Source organism: Drosophila gunungcola, unplaced genomic scaffold (assembly GCF_025200985.1).
Source record: "Drosophila gunungcola strain Sukarami unplaced genomic scaffold, Dgunungcola_SK_2 000155F, whole genome shotgun sequence".
Taxonomy (NCBI): domain Eukaryota; kingdom Metazoa; phylum Arthropoda; class Insecta; order Diptera; family Drosophilidae; genus Drosophila; species Drosophila gunungcola.
In genome coordinates, this window is record NW_026453316.1 from 81,324 (window position 1) to 103,481 (window position 22,158).

The window sequence follows — 22,158 nt, forward strand, 5'->3', positions numbered from 1 at the left end:
AATCGGACGACTATAGCATATAGCTCCCATAGGAACCATCGGAAAAATAAATGAAAAAAATTATAACTTTTCTGTTTTTTAATTTTTTGTTTAGTTCTTCGACATAGAGCAATGTTTAATTATTTCAGAATTATGGTATAAATTTTATCAAAATCGGACGTCTATAGCAAATAGCTCCCATAGAAATAATAAAAATATATAAAATAACTATCTATTAATTGAGCTGCAAATCATCATAGTTTCAATGTTTTTCAGCACAAACTCAAGTAAATCATAATTTAAATGTTTTCAAAAGTATTTAATTAATGCAATAGCTGAAAGGGTATATGAACTTCGGCTTGCCGAAGTTTGCTTTCCTTCTTGTTCTATATATCAACCAAACAAATATCAAACATCGATTTCCGTCCAAACAATCCTTCGAACGTTTTAGTTCTATGTAAAATGCATTGATTTATTATAAGACAAAAAAAATTTACAATAAATGTAAAACCTAAATCGTGCAATATCGCTGAGCCTAGAGCTCGGTATGTTTGCCGCCAAGATAGTCCTCCTTGATCATGTCCGCTCCCTTCTCGCCGATCATGATGCAGGCTGCGTTGGTGTTGGCACCCACGATATCGGGCATAATGCTGGCATCGATCACCCTCAGACCCTTGGCGCCATGAACCCTCAATCGAGGATCCACAACGGCTGTTTCATCGGTGGATGGGCCCATCCGAGTGGTTCCAACCGGGTGATAGACGGTGGTCGTCATGTGACGGATGTAGCAGCGCCAGTAGTCATCCGACTGATACTCCAGACCATTGCACTTCTCCAAATCGAGTTTGTGCAATTCGGCCTCCCTCTCACTGAAAGCCTTGGTATTTGGCAAATTCTTGTAGATATTCAACGCTCGGATATAGGTGTCCACATCACGTTCGTCGGTCATATAGCCGGGATCTATAAGTGGGGCCTCCAAGTAGTTCGTACTCTGCAAAGTCAAACTGCCCGCCGAGAAGGGTTTCAAATGGAGCAAATAGGTAATGTAGGTATTGGTCTCTTGGTTGGCCGACAAAATGCTTTTGGCCACGCGATCATTGAATCCGGTGGCAGCCACATAACCCTTCAATTCGGGACTTTGCATAAGGCTGAAGAAATTGGTGGTCTGAATGTCCGGATTGGGGCCCTCAATCGACGTGGTGTTTATGAATCCCGTCAAGGCGGTGGCCTCGTGGTGCAGCAGTTTGCTATGACGACCCATCAGCAGGTTGTACATGGCGTCCACCAACTCCTCCTCGGTGGGCTTGCGGGCCGTGGACTTGTCGATCTGGAAGATCACCGGCAGACTGGCGTGATCCTTCAGATTGCGACCCACGGGCAGATCCAGTTTCACGGGAATTCCCAGGCTTTTTAGGTGATCGGCGGGACCGACGCCTGTAAAAAGTGTATTTATTTTGTGTTTCTTTCAAAAATGTCAAGTTATGAGAAAGTTAGTTATGTATTACTGCTTAAAGACTTTTTAATATTTTCCTAGTTAACCAATTTTAAAACTATTATGCAAAAACAATTATGTAAACTTTAATTCGTTGAATGCATTTCTATTTGAGTTGTTCAGTGAAAAATATTGCATAACATTTTAAAATGTTTCGTATAAAACCTTAATAAACCTAGGAAGTACCTTATTATTTCTTGCATTTAGATAATACTAAACCCTACATTGGCTACATAAAAGTCTTTTAAATATTTTTTGCTTAGTAATTTAAGATTATTGTTGGGGGTAAATTTATTGTTTGATCTTTTTCAAACCTCCGATTGCCTAATAAAGATCTTAATATTTCTAAAATCAACTGATAATTCTACTGCGTACTTTTTGGAATGTTAAATAAACATGGAAACCAGTTATAAGACAAACTAAAGAACCTGTCCCATTTTGGTTTTAAATTCATGTGAACTTTTAATGGAAATTCTGTTAGAACTTGTTCTTGTCATTTTCTTAAAATATTCGGCTTAAACAAATTCTATAACCCTGATTTTGTTTTCTTTTTCTTTGCAGGTGCGTAAACCTTATTTAATGTGCAAAATGCGAAGTACTACCAAATACTTGAAGTCAAATGTTTGTGAAAGCCACAAATAATCACCTGGTAAATTGGTGAACCTAAAACTTATAGAGAAAGTACCGCCCTATCGTTTTTTTTTTTTTTTTTTATGGTTATATCTTGCTAGAACGTTATTTTCCATATTCTTACAATCCCTAGCGATCGGGCGGACATAATCGCTTGACCTTGTGCGACCTTGCGCGTGCTTGACATTGACACATCATCGACACGAGGCTCCTTTCCTTGGGTCCGATATCGTACTCCACCTATCTAATCGTTCGCCAATCCGCGCTTATCAAAAGTCTTTCTAGAATTCCAGATGCAACCAAACAAAACAGAAGCTAAACTAACTACTTAATAAAGAACAAGAGCATGCGAAAGATTTAGGGGCTTTATGGCGGGATTGAAGGATCACAATATATTCTTTCTACGTCTAATCGTAATTTCTTATCACATCGTTATCAATTGCATTTTGGCAAGGTACCTCGCATATTAAAAAGAAAGAGTAAAATATAAGAGATAAGTTAAGATTTTTTTTTGTTAAAAAATTAGGAGTTTATGATATTAAAATTGGGATTTTCAGATATCAACTTCAAGGTTTTAGATTTTAAAACTAGGACTTAATGATACGACAATGAACTTTTTTTTACATTAGTTATGTTGGTTGAAGATATCTGTTATATTGTTAATGCTTCTTGGCTTATTTAATTACTAATCTGGCTTTTTCAAACAATTAAAGTACTTGGAATATTTTAAAGATAGAGTTAAATGAAAGAGATAAGTACATTTATCTTTATGATATCAATACTGGGGCCTGAAAATATCAAAATTTAATATACAATTTGTTGTGTATGGAAAAATACCTCAAACAAAAAGAGTTTAAGATGAGAATCTCTTTTTTGTACGATTACGAGATTCGAGATAAGTTATTTGAATTTTAAATTATGGAATATTTAGATGATGATATTCTATATTTAATTTGTTATAATAGTTATTGGTAACTTTATATTTTATAACAAAAATATAAAGGAATATGACTCTGACTCTGACTACTCAGTCCTTTTTATACCCTTGCAGAGGGTATTATAATTTCAGTCAGAAGTTTGCAACGCAGTGAAGGAGACGTTTCCGACCCTATAAAGTATATATATTCTTGATCAGCATCACTAGGCGAGTCGATCTAGCCATGTCCGTCCGTCTGTCCGTCCGTTTATATGCAAACTAGTCTCTCAGTTTTTAAGCTATCTCCATGAAACTTTCCCAAAAGTTGTCTTTCTATTGCAGGTAGTATATAAGTCGGAGCGAGCCGGATCGGACGACTATAGCATATAGCTCCCATAGGAACAATCGGAAAAATAAATGAAAAAAAATTATAACTTTGCTGTTTTTTAATTTTAATAATATTTCAGAATTATGATTTAAATTTTATCAAAATCGGACGACTATAGCATCTAGCTCCCATAGGAACAATCGGAAAAATAAATGAAAAAAATTATAACTTTTCTGTTTTTTAATTTTTTTTTTTAGTTCTTCGAGATATAGTAATGGTTAAATATTTCAGAATTACGGTTTAAATTTTATTAAAATCGGACGACTATAGCATATAGCTCCCATAGGAACAATCATAAAATAAATGAAAAAAAATTATAGCCTTTCTGTTTTTTAATTTTTTTTTTAGTTCTTCGAGATATAGTAATGGATAAATATTTCAGAATTACGGTTTAAATTTCATCAAAATCGGACGACTATAGCATATAGCTCCCATAGGAACAATCATAAAGTAAATAAAAAAAAATTATAACTTTGGTGTTTTTAAATTTTTCTATAAGTTCTTCGACATATAGTAATGGATAAATATTTCAGAATTACGGTTAAAATTTCATCAAAATAGGACGACTATATCATATAGCGCCAATAAAATAATAAAATTATATAAAATAACTACCTAATAATGAGCTGCAAATCATCATTGCTTCAATGTTTTTAGACATATACGCAAGTAAATCATAATTTTAATGTTTTCAAAAATATTTAATTCTTGCAATAGCTGCAAGGGTATATAAACTTCGGCTTGCCAAAGTTTGCTTCCTTTCTTGTTTTTTACATTAGTTATGTTGGTTTGGGGGGAAAAAAAGTTGAAGATATCTGTTATATTGTTAATGCTTCTTGGCTTATTAAATTACTACTCTGGCTTTTTCAAACAATTAAAGTACTTGGAATATTTTAAAGATAGAGTTAAATGTAAGAGATAAGTACATTTATCTTTATGATATCAATACTGGGGCCTGAAAATATCAAAATTTAATATACAATTTGTTGTGTATGGAAAAATACCTCAAACAAAAAAGAGTTCAATATGAGAAAAATAATATTTCTTACATTTCTCTTATATTAATCTCTTTTTTGTACGATTATGAGATTCGAGATAAGTTATTTGAATTTTAGATTATGGAATATTTAGATGATGATATTCTATATTTAATTTGTTACAATAGTTAGTGTTCACTATTGGTAACTTTATATTTTATAACAAAAAGATAAAGGAATATGACTCTGACTCTGACTACTCAGTCCTTTTTAACCAATGTTGATGTGACCTTGTTGCTATATGACCGCCATGATTTGAAGACTCACCCGAGAGCAGCAGGATCTGGGGCGAACCAATGGCTCCGGCGGACACGATGACCTCCTTGCTGGCCCGCACCGTGTACTCCTTCTTGCCGCGATGCACAAAGGTCACGCTTTCCGCTCGATTGTGGCCATCCAGATTGATCTTCTTGACGTGGGCGTGTCGCAGGATGTGCAGATTGGGGGTGTTCTTGTGCAGATGAGATCTGGCGGTGGTGATGCGACGACCCCCATCCTGAGTGCCCAAAATGTCAATTTGGCCGACAAAGGAGCCTTCGGTGAAGTCGGGCGCACTGCCGTAGCCCATTTCCTTCATGCCAGCGCGAATGGTGGATCGGAATTCGTTGTCCGAGACGTAGTTGTTCAGTCCCATGGGTCCACCAACGCCATGGTCGCCGGGCTTGTAGTCCGGCCGGGTGGAGCGCAGATCCTCGGCCTTGCGGAAGTGCTCCAGCACCTCGTCGTAGCCCCATCCCGGATTTCCTCTGGCCTCCCAGTCGTCGAAGTCCTTCCGCGTGCCCCTGGCATAGATCATCGCATTCATTCCGTTCGTGCCGCCCAGCATTTTGCCCCTCGGCCAGTGGCAACTTTCACCCTGCATCGCCATGCAGGCACGTCCATTGGGCTGCGAGTGGTACTGCCAGTCCCAGTCCGAGAACTGGGTGGCCATGTGCCATGCCACGAATTCCGTTTCAATGGGGGGATCGCCTCCAGCCTCGAGCAGCAGCACTTTCCAATTCCTTTCCTCGGCCAGGCGACCGGCCACCACAGCTCCCGAACTGCCCGATCCAATCACTATAAAGTCGTAGTCGTGCTGGAAGCCACCAGCCTTGTCCAACCAATCGCCCTTGTCCTCGGGCCACTGCTGTTGGCCACTCAAGTCGCAGTACTTGCTGATCAGCGTGGACAGGAGCAGGGACATCAGCGTATTGGCCGGACCAGCGGAACGGGCAGCGCACTGGGCGCTCAGGAACTCCATCTTTGGGATCGTACCAAGTTTTCAGGTTAAGCTGCTAAAACAGGGAAAAATAAGAATAAATCAAGGAAAGTCCCCAAAAAGACCTTGGAGAGATCCTCAACACGTTAGAAACCATGCGTTTGCCTTATTGTGTCTTTCAGTTACGTTAAATAAAAAAAAAAAAAGGTCAATAACTTCTTGGAATGATCCCTAAAATGTTAATCGTTTACCCTAATTTATTTTGAATCTAAGTTAAATTTAAAAAAATCTTTAATTGGAAAGATATTTAACGGGGTTGAGACATTAAGTCCTTGGAATGAGGTGCGTTAGAAACTGGGTATTTACCTAAGTATAACTTTGTTTATACTTGATTCCAGTTATTTCCAAGTATTTCCCAAAAAAAAATTTAAAAGTCTACTAAATTGTAACTTTTAGATTTCTTAAGCACAAGTTTTATCCCTATGTGTTTGTATTGTAAGATCTATAGAAATCTTTACTCATAAAGTTAAAAAAAAAATTTAACTTAAAAACTTTCTAAGAAACCTAGAAATTTTATATCAACACAATCAAATTATGCTGGACTAATCAGTCACTTTTTTTTACTGTATACACTCAAGTAAATTTTAATAAAATTGGTCTTTAGGTAAACTTTAAAGTGGTTATACTCAGATTTAATTATAGTTTTCACTTTGTTAGAAATAGTCCTGTTACCTACCTAAGCGCAAGAAATGCACTGAAAGTCTTTGGGTTATCCTTAGCCAAATCCTCGGTTAATCCTTGACTCCGAATATCCGTAATCCACCTGCCGCACACGTTCGCTCGTCCACTCCGCTCGACGGCAACTGTTCTATGGGACCGGCATTCAGCCGGAATTTGTACGGCCGGGCTGCGAACGCTTTTCGTATGCCATCGGCGTCCGTAAATCAAAAGCGCTCCGAGACATTTGCATTTCGCTTCCAGTATATAGCATATATGTATACATGTATACCATATAGCACACATAAATTAGACGCACCTTCCGCCTTGTAGCAGCTGCTCGGCACTCCCCTTATCACACGAAGATTAGCTAAACGAGGTGTGATAAACCCCAGCGACCCATAGAAGCCACCCAAATCGAGAATCGAGAATATAGATTCGAGAATCAAGAGTCTCCCGCGTTTGGCACTCGCTTATCTGTATGCTCGTGTGCTGGAGGATCGATGGGGGGCTGTAGTAGTAGTCTTCTGGGTGCTATTTTTGGGTTCTAGCAGCTGATAAGCACATTTTTATGTTTATTTTGTTATTTTGTTGAGGTATCGCCGTTTCGGGCAAACTTGTTGTGTGGGTTTGTGGGTCAAGTTTAGTCGCAGATATGCTAAACATCTTAATTATGGCAAATGTGGCTTGGGATACGATTTTCGACCATCTGCGAATTCGTTCTGATTCCCCTTTAAAATCGATGCTCTGTTTGCTTAGTTCTTTGTGGTTTTATGGTTTTTGGATGGCCTAGATAATGGAAAAGCTTTTTAGATAAACTATGGTACATTTTCGTGTTTTTTTTTTTTTTTTAATTTGTTGTTAATTATGTTTTTATATCGTTTTGATACCCAAACCTTAAATGTCATCCAAACTATATCTTAATTTTAAATTTAGGACTTTTAATTTAAAAAGAAATCTAAATGATAAATCAGACTATGTAAAGATGATTTTTATATCAGGAAATTCTGAAAAAATCTTCTCGCTATCCCATTTTGTCTATGAAATGTTAAAAAATATTGTTTTCATTATTATTTTTATTCAACAACCATACCTCAAACATAAAAGCATATATTAAGTTGAGTTACCAACTTACTAATGTGTAAACAAATTTGGCTTAGAAAAAACAAAAAAAAAAATCAAAAATAGTAACTTATGCATAATTTTTGTACTTTTAATAACATTTTTGAGCAACATCTTTGATCTTATTTTATAAAGAAAAAAAGGGGGTAAAAGTACCCCTATCGTGATTGTACAACCGTTACGTACTTTATGTACTTCACTTTGAAATCAACAATTTGTTGACAAGTTGCCAGTTGTGATGTTCTGTGCTTGGAATTACTAAAACTAAAGAACTAGAAATCATCCGCATGCATGTGCGGCACCGAGGGACCTCCATCGCTGCCACTTTCGGTGCCGTCGTGATCCTCGCGGATGAAATGAGCTGCCCTTTCGCCGATCATCACGGTGGCCGCATTCGTATTGGCACTGACCACCGATGGCATAACACTGGCATCCGCCACCCGAAGGTTACTCAATCCATGGACCCGCAGCCGTGGACTCACACAGGCCTCGGAATCGGAGGCGGGGCCCATTTTCACGGTGCCCGATTGATGGTAACAGGTAATGGTGAAATATTTGGCATAGCATCGCCAGTACTCCTCACTGCGGTAGTCGGTAGTCAGATGATCGCACTCCGCGATGGGAATGCGAGCAATTTCGGCGCGATGATCCCGAAAGGCTTTGGTCTGCTCTAGGGATTCTATATAATGTATGCCCCTTAATAATGTGGCCACATCCTGCTCCTCCGTTAGGTAATTACTGGTCAGGGCGGGCGCTTCCTTCGGATCTCGACTCCTCAGTCGCAGTTCACCTTTAGCCAAGGGATGCGAGAGTAGCACGAAAACACAGAGAAGATGCGATTCCTTAAGGTATTCCTGCAGGGGCTGAACATATTTCTCTTGGAAGGACAAGCCTTTGGTGAACATTTCCAGTGATGCATGATCGGCTCTACGGAAGAACAGGTGATGGTTCTCCGTATCCGGATAGACACTTCTGCTACTCGCATTGGTGTTGATGAAGGACACCAGGGAGGCGGTGCTGTGAGTGGCCAAAGGTCCACTGCGATGGATTAGGTACTGATATATGCCATCCAGCATGCCCTTCTCGGTGACTGCCTCGGCTTGACCCTCGTCGAGTCGCAAAAAGAGTGGCACAAGCACATGATCCTGCAGGTTGCCTCCAACGCCTGGGAGATCCAGCCGCACGGGTATGCCCAAGTCCTCCAAATGCTGAGTGGGACCAATGCCGGAACGCAGGAGCAGAGCTGGTGAATCGATGGCTCCGGCAGAGAGCACAACTTCCTTGGTGACCGCCACTTGGTGGCTAACTCCGGCCTTTTCGAAGGTGACCCCCCTCAAGGTATCATCATCCAAATGCAGTTGCGTCACCCTGGCATTCTTCACCACATGAAGATTGGGTCGGGTTCGGTATACCGTACCCAAATAACCCCTGGCCGTGCTCATCCTTTGGCCTTGTCTCACGGTTCCCGGCACATGCGAATAGCCCGTCTCACTGCCCTCCTGGAATCGCTCAACGTACGGCAATCCCAACTCACGACCGCCCTCGATGATCATCTGATGAATTGCATCATCCTGTCGCTCAAAGGCACCAATCGTAGCATAGCCCTTGGGATATGTGGCGTTTCCCTGCGGCGTCACGGATCGTTCAAAGAAGGGCAAGACATCGTCATAGCTCCAGCCGCTATTTCCCATTGCCACCCAGCCATCGAAATCCCTGCGATTGCCTCGGACATACAGCATGGCATTGGCTCCTGAGGATCCTCCCAGCATCCTGCCACGCGGCCAATAGCAGCGACCATCCCTCATGGCCTGACAGGATTTGTCACTCGGTTCGGTGAAGTAATTCCAGGTGAAGTCCGAGTGCTGAAGGCCAAAAAATAATGCCGGCAACTGAAACAGATTCATAATTCATAACTTTTATAGGAATATATTGGTAGTGATGTATGATATGAGAAGCCATAATAAAGTGTATCAATATTAGCTTAGAAAGTATTTTTATACCCTTGCAGAGGGTATTATAATTTCAGTCAGAAGTTTGCAACGCAGTGAAGGAGACGTTTCCGACCCTATAAAGTATATATTCTTGATCAGCATCACTAGTAGAGTCGATCTACTCATGTCCGTCTGTCCGTCCGTCTGTCCGTCCGTTTATATGCAAACTAGTCTCAAAAGTTGTCTTTCTATTGCAGGTAGTATATAAGTCGGAACGAGCCGGATCGGACGACTATAGCATATAGCTCCCATAGGAACAATCGGAAAAATAAAAGAAAAAAAATTATAACTTTGCTGTTTTTTAATTTTTGTTTAGTTCTTCGAGATATAGTAATGGTTTAATATTTCAGAATTACGGTTTTAATTTCATCAAAATCGGACGACTATAGCATATAGCTCCCATAGGAACAATCGGAAAAATAAATGAAAAAAAATTATAACTTTTCTGTTTTTTAATTTTTTGTTTAGTTCTTCGACATATAGCAATGTTTAATTATTTCAGAATTATGGTATAAATTTTATCAAAATCGGACGTCTATAGCATATAGCTCCCATAGAAATAATAAAAATATATAAAAATAACTATCTAATAATTGAGCTGCAAATCATCATAGTTTCAATGTTTTTTTTTAGCACATACTCAAGTAAATCATAATTTAATGTTTTCAAAAGTATTTAATTAATGCAATAGCTGCAAGGGTATATGAACTTCGGCTTGCCGAAGTTTGCTTTCCTTCTTGTTTTTAAATAAAATCAACTTTGATCACAAAGCAGTATTATTATATCTTTGCATTTACTAAATGTTTTAGGTTTTATGACTATAATTGAAATTTTAATGTCTGCCTTTACTTTTAACTTTGGGGTACTTTAACTAAAGTACAGTTAGAGTCTTTGAGTCTTTGAAACAAACAAAAAATTCCTTTCTTTCTTGTATAATATTTTTGAGGTTAAATTAATAATGAAAGATATGTCATTGGTTCCAGAAAGCTTAGATAGGGAAGCTCGACTGTAGTTTATTTTTATACCCTCGCAGAGGGTATTATAATATAGGTCAGAAGTTTGCAAAGCAGTGACCCGACCCTATAAAATATATATAAGTATTAAGAACAAGTGTTTATTTAGTTTTAAAAAAATGCTTGCATAAAAACAACGTTATCTGCGAGATAATAAAACCTTTTATGACCTCATTGTGATAGGCAAGTATACAGTTCTAATGAGTGAGGTAATTACATTCAAATGCTGGACTCACCTCAGATTCGACGGGTGGATCTCCGCCCGCCTCCAGGACGAGAACCTTCCATTGGGGATTCTCGCTGAGTCGACTGGCCACCACAGATCCTGCAGATCCGGCTCCGATGACCACAAAGTCATAGGGTTGACTCAAGTCCCCCCGGTAGTCCGCTGGCCAGTGGCTGGCAGGTGAAACCAGGCATTGGGCGGAGAGGAGGGATTGCAAGAGGACAGAGACCATTCCACTCCACAATCCGATGGCTGGAGGAGCAGGAGCAGTGCCATTTCCACATTGAAACGGACCTCCAATGGCCACCGCATCCAAGTTAAAACTCTGGCTGCCGGTGTGCGACATTGTGTTCTGTGTGTGTTTCGAATGTAACTTGATTGGACGCGATTTCTTCTATATCTGAGACGCACTCGCCGGTGGAGATTCGCTTTTATAGCCGGTTGTCTGATAAGCGGGTACAGTGCATCCTCCCCCTGCTGCAACCATCCGTCCGCCGAGGACGTTGACTCTGCCAACCGAGAAGCGCGTGCGAATGTGTCACGAATGCACAGGGAAAAAAATGTACTAAATAGCTATCGATTTGATTATTAATTACACAAAGAGATAAAAACGTGGACAACTTTACACTTGATATGTTTAACACTTTAAAATAAATAAATAAATAAAATAAATATTCTGAAGCTTTTTATTTTCACTTAGCCATGTTGTTGAAGAATTTTTTACAATTTCGTTCCCCTATTATTGAGACTGAATTTTACGAACTTTAAGTTCCATTCGATATCTGCGCATCCTAAACTATTAGAAAATTATACTGATTTATGCTAACAAAAAATAAAGGTCAAATGTTGTAGCACAGTGTAGTCCAATCCATTTCTCAGATTCAAATTTAGACTCAGATTCCTCGATTAAGCACAAGTCGATTTCTATTCTGCGTTCGTTCGTGACCACACGCTTATAGCTGTTATTATAAGAAACTATAACTCAATGAAAACCATCCATTGCATTAAATATAGAGCTATCAAAATTATATCGAATCACAAAGAAAAGGTGGGGAAAATTTGTTAATTTGTATCTTTGTTATCCATTAAAATTTCTAGAATTTTCTTTAAATATTTGCTTGTACAAGCGAGAAGAAGAGCATTTTTGCTGTAGTACGAATTCTACTAGAACTAATCATATAACTTTTACACATTTTAAAAATAACATCGCTTGAATACTATATTTAAAGCTATCATTTTTTGTTCTGTGTGAGTCTCGGCATCAGCATTGTTAACAGCAGAATGACAATCGAAATCAGCTCTCATTTGAGTGACTGATCCAGTTCTTAAATGGGTGTGCGCCTCTACTTCATCTCAGTTGCTCATTTGAACTACATTTTTCTAATTACTTTTCATTATTTCCGATCGCTATCGCACTCTGGATGAAGTAAGAATATTTTTTCATACAATTTAATAAGATATACAAGTATTTTTTAATTCTTATTAGCGACTTACATTGACAACTAATTGGTTGTTCAATTTCTTAAAAATAGCTATAGAAAAAAACTAATAAATTGTATTAAGAAAGGGACAGTATTGTACTAAAAAATAAACAAAACAATATTATTTTTGTGGAAGTCCGAATTTATTCTTTGTTTATCTACACTTTTAAGTCATACAAAATAGCTGCAAATACCTTCTTTCATTTTTTTAGAGGGATATGACTTTAAATTTAAACTGAAATATCTTTGCTGTAATGTGACGACTTATAATTTACTTCTCTGTACTTGAATTACCACTTGTTCTTTATTTGTTTTAATTTTGTCAGCCATATAAACCCTCAAAAAAAAAAAAATAGATTAAAAAAAGAGCAAAAAAATGTAGAATAGAGAGAGTACCACGATAGCAGATTCAGATAACAAATTGCTATTGAGACTGAGGTCCCCCAATTGCACATTTTTTATCGCTCCAAAAGTCATAACCAGATAAAACAAGTGTCATAAACTCATTTATAGCACTAAGCTCAACAAAAAAAAAAACACACACAGAAAGACATCAAACGAAAACAAAACAAGGCAACTTAAAAAGGCAACTAAAAACAAAACAAAAAAAAAAAACAAACGCTTAACAGAGTAATTAAAGTGGAGCTTAAAAAGGCGCTTAAAAATAAGAGATAATTATTTTTGGGCTGGGCAAGAATTCAGGTTAGCGCCACCTGGCGGTCAGAGCCCGCTGTTCATGGCCGTGCGTATAAATTGAACGGGGGCGGGGGGCACGGCATTCGCAGCGGCCGCAATAAGACTTCCAACGGGCGCGAAATTCAAACCAGCACTCAGATCTGTAACAAAAAAAAGACAGTATTACTGGTCATTAAGTCGTCTATATAATTTGAAACTCTCAAAAATATAGTTAAAGTTACTGCGAAATTCAAACCAATACTTAGATCTGTAAAAAACTGGATTACGGGTCATTAAGTGTCTATATAATTTGAAACTTTCAAAAATATAGTTAATGTTATTGCTGCCCTGTAAAAGGGTAAAAGGGAAATATCTAAAATTCCTACTCTGATGCAAATATGTAAAAGTATTTAAACAAAATATGACATTTTAATATTTAATACAATGCATATTAAATTGCATGATTTAATATTAAAATATTTAAATTAAAGTGAAAATTATTAGATTTAAAATAGTTAAAGGAAGCAAACTTCGGCAAGCCGAAGTTCATATACCCTTGCAGCTATTGCAACAATTAAATATTCTTGAAAACATTAAAATTATGATTTACTTGCGTACATATTTAAAAACATTGAAGTTATGATTATTTGCAGCTCAATTATTCGATAGTTCCTATGGAAGCTATATGATATCGTTTTCTGATTTTAATAAAATTAAAAGCGTAATTCTGAACTGTCAAATAATTAATTAGTCAAAAAAAAAGTTAAATTTTTTGTAATTTTTTTTATATTTTTATTGTTTAAATGGGAGCTTTATGTTATAGTCGTCCGATTTTGATGAAATTTAAACCGTGTTTCTGAAATATTTAACCACTAGTATATGTCGAAGAACTAAAAAAAAAAATTAAGAAACCGATTGTTCCTATGGGAGCTATATGCTAGAGTCGTCCGATCAGGCTCGTTCCGACTTATATACTACCTACAATAGAAATACAACTTTTGAGAAAGTTTCAGTTTGTATAGAAACGGACGGACGGACGGACAGACGGACGGACATGGCTAGATCGACTCTCCTAGTGATGCTGATCAAGAATATATATACTTTATAGGGTCGGAGATGTCTCCTTCACTGCGTTGCTAACTTCTGACTGAAATTATAATACCCTCTGCAAGGGTATAAAAATTGTAAAACAGCAAAGTTGTAATTTTTTTTTTTTTTTCCGATTGTTCCTATGGGAGCTATATGCTATAGTCGTCCGATCCGGCTCCGACTTCTGACTGAATTTATAATACATTTTGCAAAGTTTTAAACATGATTTTTTTTAAACACAAATTTAAATTTTTCTTTCGAAGACAATGTCTTAAAGTAAAGAACAACATTTTACGAATGAAATGTATCACATTTTAATAAGGCCTAAATTATAATGTAATTATCAATATGATAATTATCTTCAGAAGATATTGTCAAAAGAGAAGAGGGAAATTTTTCAATTTTTCACTTACACATTTTGTTCATCTGATAGCAAATCTAATAAATCCTAAACATTTGTTTTTAAGCAGAATTTTGCTTTAAAAAAGGGTAGTTCCTGTAGGCACTCAAATAACAAAAGCTTATTGTTTAGAAATGTCAATTTTAAAATGGACAACATTTAACAGAATTTGTAAAATTAAAAAAATATATTTGGCTTGCTATTATACATAGTAACTTATATAGGGCATTTTAATAACAAAAGCTTTATAACACAAAAAGGCAATTGTGGAAATGAATAATATTTAACAGGATTTTGGAAATTAAACAATATAAAAAATAATAAATGATTGTTAAAACTTACCAGAAGGATCGTTGATGGGCACGGGATCTGCACCATTTCCGGTTCCGGTTCCGGTGCCTGTTCCTGTAGCAGTTACTAAGTCTTCGGCCAGTAAAAACTGCTGCGGATTGGCCAGGCTGGAACCCAGGAGCAGCATCACTAACACCATCACCATCACCATCACCATTTGAATTGATTTTAGGGGCAGCTCCGGGAGCGTCATCTTGCGATCAGTGGCGGACGTGGACTGACCCACTCGATCGCCGCACACTCGCATGAAAAGTCTCGAAAACCTTTTCCGATTCGAATCGCGGCCCAAAGCAAAGCCATGGCCCACTGGGGCACCCAAACTGGTCAAACTCGTAAGCTTCGCGCTGCCATTTGCCATTTCAGTTCAGTGGCCGCTCATAAATTACGGGCAGAAAACGATTCAGAACAATGCTTTAAATGCATTTATAAAACATTGAAATACTTATTAGTTTATTTTTAACGTAAAGGTATTTTAATTTATTAATAAACAGTTTCTTAATTTTTTTTTAATATTACATGTCCTTCGAAGGTTGTACCCAAAATCTTTAAGAATTAGGAATTTGTTCAAAGTTTGGACTAAAAAAAATTTAACTCTTTCTTTTGAAATAAAATAAATATTTTGTTGAATACTTTTATGCAGCTATAGCTATATAAAAAACATAATATATTCAAAAATTATAGAAACCTCAATATCATCTTAAATAAATTAAAAGTAATTGAAAATTTTAACTATTTTAAATGCAAAATGCAAAATACAAACAGAAATATTAATTTGACAGGCAAAAAATAATTTTTATTTTCCATGCAGTTAAGCTGTCCGAAACCTATTCAATTTAAAAAGCCCTCAAATACTTTAAAATTATAAATCAATATTAATGTGAAGTCACGAAAAGCATATAAAACGAATATACTCTCATAAATAAGTTACTGACTACAAAATCAAAAATAATCGCTACAAAACTGCAAAAGTTCAAAACGCTGGGAAATGTTTGTATCAAGTTTTCGCTGTTAGAAATAGAGAAAAAAGCATAAATAAAAATTAAACTGAATTGAATTGAAAATGGGAAACTGACAACTGCAACAAGAGTCAAATGAATGCCAAGATCATTACCAAAGCAAATTAGCTGACCCGGGGAATGGCAACAATGGCTATATAGTTCCCTCATTATATGGTTAGGCAGTTTGCTAATTCCAATTGATATATGGATTGATAATCACAGTGGTGGAATTCGTTGACTCCCAGGCATTCAATCCAATTCAATGCCATAAAGAGTATGTGCCCCATTAGCCAAATATGCACTTTATACTTTATTTACTACTTCTCGCAGGGCTTATCTAGGTTGCAAGATCGTTTTCCCTTTCAATTGCATAAATATCTTCCCATGCCCGCAAAACGAAATGTTTATTTATAAAGGTTTTTTTTGTTGCGTGAGTTACATGCGGTTGAATTAAATTGAAATTAAGAATTGTTATTGAAAAGTATTCTTGTTAAATGTAGATAAGCTAGGTTATAAGTCGCATTAAAAAAAAAAAGAAGGCTTATGAGGGTTTATATCATGCACCTAATTCATCTTATTGACTTAAAGACTAAAACGCTTGCTTAAAGCTAGGTACAAATAGTATACTTGTTAAAATACTATCTTTGAGGAAGGAAAATAATAGTAATTTTAGAAGATAAGTAAGAAGCTTTGAATTTAGAAGTCACACGCCATATATTTTCTATACAACATTTTTTTGTTCAATCTAGAGGAGGAACAAAGAATGTTAAAGACAGTAGTGCACTATCAATTTATTTTGTTTAAATAGATTTAAAAAATACTATTTTCAGAAGCTAAGTAAAAAGATATGTGCCATATTAAGGTAGAGAAATCACAAGCCATATACTCTGTGTACAAATGAGTTTATTGCTGTTAAATTGTTGTTAAATTATGGTACAAAAGGTATGATATAATGGTACCTAACTCCAGCCGCCATCTCTGTAGTGGCGCCAATCCTCCTTGATGATATCCGCTCCCCTTTCCGCCAGCATTAAAGTCGGAGCATTTGTATTGCCCGTGGGAATAGTGGGCATTATGCTGGCATCGATGACCCTGAGTCCCCGCATTCCTCTGACCCTCAGTCGGGGATCCACGACACCGCCGGGATCCGAATCGGGGGCCATTTTGCAGGTGCCCACCGGATGGTAGATCGTCTGGGAGTAGAATCTCGCCAGGCACTCCCAGAAAGCATCGCTGAGGTACTCAACCTCCGGGCAATTGCGCCACTCGTAGATATTCATGGTGGCATTTAGGGATTGCATCACCGGCGTTTGGCTCAGACGATGGGCCATCTTAAGACCCTCCACCATTATGGCCATGTCATGCGGATCATCATAGTAGTTGGCATGGATGCGGGGATGAACCTTAGGATCCGCAGAGCGTAACTGCAGGAATCCCCTGGAGCGTGGACGCATCAGCAGGGGGGCTATCACAAAGGAATCCTGGTAGATCAACGGCTCAAAGGTCTCCGCGTAGTTATCCAATGTGATGGCAGCTCCCCGGCGACCCACTATGCCGCCATCGGCCCCATAGGCATAGCTGCCCATGAAAAGCTGGACATCGGGCCAATCCAATCGGGGATCCTGATAGCGAGTGCTGAAGAAACCCATGACCTCACTCACGGGCATGGCATAGAAGAAGCTATCGGATCCCTGGAGGAACTCCTCCACCGCCTCTTCATTCAACATTTCGGGGACAATGAAGGACAGATGACGATTCTGGCGGCTGTCGAAAGTGAATATAGCTCCAGTAGTCGAGATGTGATCCTGCAAATTGCCACCCACTCCGGGTAAGTGCTGCACCACTGGGATGCCCAGTGGTTCCAATTGCTCCCTGGGGCCAACACCACTGACCATCAGCAGTTGCGGACTGGCCAAGGAGCCGGCCGCAAGGATCACCTCCCTTTCGGCACCCACCGAATGCTTGAGCAGGCCATATTCGAAGACCACTCCAATGGCTCGGTGGGATTGCGGATCGATCAGGAGTCGCTCCACGAAGGCTTTTAGCACAATATGCAAATTGGGACGCTGCCAACTTCGTCGAATGTATCCCTTATTGGCACTGCAACGCAGGCCATCTCGTAAAGTTCCATGTGGCGGGGCAAATCCAGTCTGAGTTCGACCATTGAAATCTCCATCGGGATGGACCATGCCCAGTTCCTGGGCAGCCCTCATGAAAATATCCAAAAGGGGTGAGGGGGACCTAAGGAAATGGATAAGAAATTATTGAGGGGGGCTTAAAACTAGTTAAAAAAGAGTGTAAAAGAGCCACAGATATCACTAGGGCTTAAAAAAAAGTGCGTAAAAGTATGCAACAATATATTCAAATTCTAAGAAAGACGACCTTAAATTTTTTAGTTCATACTTTTTAGCACCTTTTCACCTCTATATAACTACATCAATCGTAAACAAAACTACAAAAATCACTTGGATTTTAAAATATAAAAATGTAATAAAAAATAGAAACATCGAACCTTTGGATTAAAATAATATACTGCTTATACTTTATACACACTTATAAGTGATTTTGAAAACCTAGTGATTTTTGTAGAGTGCCCCTTCGAATTTTCCCACTCACCTATATCTTTCCACGGAAATGGGACCACCGTGTCCATGATATGGATTATGTTCATAGCCAGGAACCCGCATGTCCTCTGTTTTGCGGAAATAATGCAGCACGTTGGCATAGTCCCAGCCAGGATTACCCAGTTCCGACCAGTGATCGTAGTCCCGCCTGTTTCCCCGGATATACATCATGGCATTGATGGAGCTGCAGCCCCCCAGAACCTTGCCCCTGGGCCAAAAGCAACGCTGGTCCTCCATGGCCAGACAATAGCGATCCGAGGGCTCCGTTAGATACTTCCAATCCCAAGGACTCCGCTGGAATACCGGGTACAATTGCGGTAGATCGACGAGCAGGGGCTCATCCCCGCCAGCCTCCAAAAGCAAAACATTCCATTCCGGATTTTCCGAGAGTCTGGCGGCCAAAACACAGCCCGCCGATCCGCCGCCAATCACAATAAAATCGTAGGATTCCCGCAGATCTTCGATGTGAATCGAACGGACACGGTGCGCCTCGTCCACAATATCCAACCGCTGCTCGAGGATTCCCTTGTTCAGGAGCAGGATGATCATGGCCGAGGGGCCAAGGGTCAGCAGGAACCGCCACATCGTCACGAACGTGTTGATCGCAGTCATCGTGAAAGCACAACTGACTGACTTTCGATGGGAAACCATCCAGCGTACTCCAGCCAATTTGCTGATCCAGCTTAAGCCATTTTCGCTGATCCAAAGCCGCGATTTCTCTATGGGTGCATTGACCAATGTGCCAAACATTCTGCAATCCCAGCTACTTATATGGCAACACTGGACTGCAAAAGAATGATTTCAAGAGAAACTCTAACTCAATCAATTTTGAAATACGATAATATTGTCATTAAAAAGCGAACCCAATATGTGGAGCCAAATTAACCAAAAAATAATAAAATAAAATAAAATAAAAATAATACAAAATTACAGCTATTAAGAATACTTTTTAAAGTGACTTTTATATCTTACAAAATATGTATAATTTTATTATTATTAGTATTTTATATAAAAGACTTTTGTTTAATTTTGTATTAATACAAAATGTAAAGACATTTATAAAATCTACAAAGATAATGCCCTATGATCATCAGAGTAATATAAATTATTTAGTATCTGGTCATATATATTAAGTATGCTTAAACCTAAAACCCAAGTAGAACCATAAACAGTCTGATCAAAACAAAACAAAAATTAAAAAAAATGTAAGCAAAAAATAAATTAAGAAATGCGATAAGCATGGCAAACAATCGATTAAACATTCAGGCAACCATTCGTGCATATATATTTATACTGACAAGTAAGGGATTTTTCATGAGGGCATTAAAAAAATTAACGTTTATATGGGCAATTGTTTGTTTAATTATAAATTCACAATTGATCCAAAAGCGTTCTATACATTGTTCATTTAATAATATGAAAATGGATTAAATAAAGTTAAATCAAAATACTATTTAATTATAATTCAATTATATTTTAATTATGTATTTTTGTTTAGGGTTTGAATGTTTTCGTAGTAGTATTCTTACAAAAGTATAGCTAAATCATTAAATACAACAATTTTTGGTAGCAGTTTCTCTTAAAATATATATATAACTTATTGTAGCATTCAGCATTCCTGAACAACCTCATTCTTCTGCCCGCGATCTTCGAGGATCATTTCGGCTCCTTTCTCGCCGATCATCATGGCGGGTCCATTCGTATTGCCCGCCGGTAACTCCGGCATAATACTGGCATCCACTACGCGAAGACCCTTCACACCGTGAACCCGTAGTCTTTCATCCACAACGCCGCCATCCTCCTGGAAATTCCTTCGAGGAGCCATGCGACAGGTGCCCACGGAATGCCAGGCACCCACATAAAAGTATCGGATATAGCACAGCCAGTAGTCATCCGAATCGGGTGCTAATATATCACACTCCTCGAGTGTAGGCAACCAGAAACGTAGACCACATCGACGAAAAGATCGGGTATTGGTCAGCTTTTGAATATATCTCACATAGCGGAGTAGCGTTTGCTGATCCTCTCGAGCCTCGCCATAATGGTTTTCGATTTTGGCTTGGTCAGAGCAATTCTTGCCAGAGAGACTCACTTTTCCTCGGGCCAAAGGATGCATTAGAGAACCCATAATCTGCAGCAGATCCCATTTCTTTAGGATATCTTGCTGAGCCTGAATTAGCTCTGGCCGGAAACCCAAGTAACCAAAGCTGCCACTGCTTCCCTTTGGCAAAAGAGTGTGGGCCACCACATGGAGATCGGGTTCGCCATGGCTGGAACTGGGTGAACTGGAGTTGATGTAGCCCATCATGTAGAAGCCACTGGCCAAAGGGCCCTTTTGGTTTTCCAGAAGATATTTGGTAACAGAAATGGGCGCATAGGGATTATCTGTGGGATCCCGCGTACTATTTACGGCACAATTGGAACCAAAAAGCAGAAACAATGGCAGCATGCCATGATCCTGAAGATTTCGACCCACCGGCAGGTCCTGGTAGATGGGTATATCCCATTTTTGGAGCTCTTCCCGGGGTCCAATGCCCGAAAGCAGTAGCAACTTGGCGGAATTTAGGGTTCCTGCACTCAGGATCACTTCTCCTGAGGACTTTGCCGTGTGTTCTACTCCATTTAGGGTGTAAGTTACACCTGTGGCCTGGTTTCCCTCGGGGCTGATTAGCACCTTCTGGACTTGCGCTCCTCGTATTACCCTAAGATTGGGTCTTCTATTCACCTGATCGTTGGCCAGGTATAAGCGAGCACTGCTGCCCCTTCGGCCTTGGTTAATGGTCACGGGAACGTGATGGGTGTAACCGAAGGTGGAACCGGCTATCAAGGGTTGTTTCATTCGGGGCACACCCAATTCCGAGGAGCCAGAGTAAATGAGATTGGCTAACTTTATGCTGAGACTATTAGCTTGAAGGTAGGAGAGATTTAGGCGTCGTTGCAGGCGATTGTAGGTCTTTTGGACCTGTGGCCAATCCCAGACAGTCGAATTCCAGTTCTTGAAGTTCTGCCGACTGCCGGGAATGTAGATGTTTCCATTGATGGCTCCACCGCCGCCCATCATGCGTCCATGCCACCAGACGCAGCCATGACCAGGTGCCATGGCCTGGCAACATTTCGGATTTGGTTCGGCCTCCTCAAGGAACATGTACCTCGCATCGTGATGCAGGGCTCCACTAAGGCTGAAGATTTCGGACTCCAGTGGGGGCAGTTGGCCCTCCTCCAGCAGCAGGACCTTCACCTGGCACAGTTCACTCAGACGACTGGCCACTATGGAGCCAGCACTGCCCGCTCCCACGACTATGTAGTCATAGTGCTCGATCTCCAATCGATCCTCCGGCGGATTGTGTTGCTCTGGCCAGGCGGTATTGTTGGCCAGAGCGAGACTGGAAGCGTTTAAGGCCATGGTCACCGATTGCATTAGGGAAATGCCCAAACCACTGCTATCCACCGAAAATAATTGGGCAACTGAGCAGGGACTTCCCCCGAAAATCATGAGCAGGAAAACTCCCCCACAGAGGGTTTCAACGCGCTGTCGATCGCCCATCTTCAACTGATTTTTAACACTAATGGGTTGAATTGAAAACCGAACCGGGCTGTACCGCTTTTTAGACACAATTAAAAGAATGTCGCGCACGATAACCATATCAACGAAATTATACATTTACCCTGTTGCCCGCTTTTATTTTATATTTCGCTCTGCTTTCTGTTTGCCAGCCATAAAAAAAACACGAAAGCAAACATCAACAAATTCAAGCCCATATATATTTATAGCTCTGCTCTTGAGGCCCCGGCCAACAGGTGGCGTAACAGAATATATATGGAGTATATGGA

At 39.2% G+C, this 22,158-nt stretch overlaps 6 protein-coding genes across 9 annotated transcripts in view; 1 reads left to right on the forward strand and 5 right to left on the reverse strand.

Moving 5' to 3' along the window:
• LOC128265786 (flotillin-2) overlaps window positions 1-22,158 on the forward strand; it is a 114,823-nt gene that overhangs the window by 75,077 nt on the left and 17,588 nt on the right. The gene's annotated exons all lie outside the window — the stretch shown is intronic.
• Window positions 446-6,550, reverse strand: LOC128265782 (glucose dehydrogenase [FAD, quinone]). 2 transcript variants are annotated; one of them, XM_053001990.1, is made up of 3 exons: window positions 6,377-6,550; window positions 4,710-5,716; window positions 446-1,413 (listed from the first exon to the last, which is right to left on the reverse strand). In XM_053001990.1, exons 2-3 carry the CDS (start codon window positions 5,680-5,682, stop codon window positions 515-517), a joined length of 1,872 nt encoding a protein of 623 aa, XP_052857950.1. In that variant the 5' UTR covers window positions 5,683-5,716; window positions 6,377-6,550; the 3' UTR covers window positions 446-514. The 2 variants fall into 2 exon arrangements, with proteins under 2 accessions (XP_052857950.1, XP_052857949.1); XM_053001989.1 differs by having other exon boundaries at window positions 447-1,413; window positions 4,710-5,713; window positions 6,377-6,549.
• On the reverse strand, window positions 7,414-11,327 carry LOC128265776 (glucose dehydrogenase [FAD, quinone]). Its single transcript, XM_053001984.1, has 2 exons — window positions 10,720-11,327; window positions 7,414-9,368 (listed from the first exon to the last, which is right to left on the reverse strand). Exons 1-2 carry the CDS (start codon window positions 11,053-11,055, stop codon window positions 7,752-7,754), a joined length of 1,953 nt encoding a protein of 650 aa, XP_052857944.1. The 5' UTR covers window positions 11,056-11,327; the 3' UTR covers window positions 7,414-7,751.
• On the reverse strand, window positions 11,911-14,967 carry LOC128265791 (uncharacterized). The gene is made up of 2 exons (XM_053002003.1): window positions 14,697-14,967; window positions 11,911-13,026 (listed from the first exon to the last, which is right to left on the reverse strand). The coding sequence occupies exons 1-2, from the start codon at window positions 14,950-14,952 to the stop codon at window positions 12,911-12,913; spliced, it is 372 nt and encodes a 123-aa protein (XP_052857963.1). The 5' UTR covers window positions 14,953-14,967; the 3' UTR covers window positions 11,911-12,910.
• Window positions 16,587-19,047, reverse strand: LOC128265777 (glucose dehydrogenase [FAD, quinone]). The gene is made up of 2 exons (XM_053001985.1): window positions 18,320-19,047; window positions 16,587-17,944 (listed from the first exon to the last, which is right to left on the reverse strand). Exons 1-2 carry the CDS (start codon window positions 18,976-18,978, stop codon window positions 16,663-16,665), a joined length of 1,941 nt encoding a protein of 646 aa, XP_052857945.1. The 5' UTR covers window positions 18,979-19,047; the 3' UTR covers window positions 16,587-16,662.
• On the reverse strand, window positions 19,832-22,132 carry LOC128265775 (glucose dehydrogenase [FAD, quinone]). The gene has a single exon (XM_053001983.1). The coding sequence runs from the start codon at window positions 21,986-21,988 to the stop codon at window positions 19,937-19,939; it is 2,052 nt and encodes a 683-aa protein (XP_052857943.1). The 5' UTR covers window positions 21,989-22,132; the 3' UTR covers window positions 19,832-19,936.

Bases quoted from the DNA above. Each gene is read 5' to 3' on its own strand.
- LOC128265791 (XM_053002003.1), bottom strand. From the start codon at position 14,952: ATGCGAGTGTGCGGCGATCGAGTGGGTCAGTCCACGTCCGCCACTGAT. The intron at 13,027-14,696 runs GTAAGTTTTAAC...TTTTTGTTACAG, and splicing joins GCCCATCAACGATCCTTCTG to ATCTGAGTGCTGGTTTGAAT.
- LOC128265777 (XM_053001985.1), bottom strand. From the start codon at position 18,978: ATGGTTTCCCATCGAAAGTCAGTCAGTTGTGCTTTCACGATGACTGCG. The intron at 17,945-18,319 runs GTGAGTGGGAAA...CCATTTCCTTAG, and splicing joins ATTTCCGTGGAAAGATATAG to GTCCCCCTCACCCCTTTTGG.
- LOC128265775 (XM_053001983.1), bottom strand. From the start codon at position 21,988: ATGTATAATTTCGTTGATATGGTTATCGTGCGCGACATTCTTTTAATT.
- LOC128265776 (XM_053001984.1), bottom strand. From the start codon at position 11,055: ATGTCGCACACCGGCAGCCAGAGTTTTAACTTGGATGCGGTGGCCATT. The intron at 9,369-10,719 runs GTGAGTCCAGCA...AATCTGTTTCAG, and splicing joins ATCCACCCGTCGAATCTGAG to TTGCCGGCATTATTTTTTGG.
- LOC128265782 (XM_053001990.1), bottom strand. From the start codon at position 5,682: ATGGAGTTCCTGAGCGCCCAGTGCGCTGCCCGTTCCGCTGGTCCGGCC. The intron at 1,414-4,709 runs GTGAGTCTTCAA...CACTTTTTACAG, and splicing joins CCAGATCCTGCTGCTCTCGG to GCGTCGGTCCCGCCGATCAC.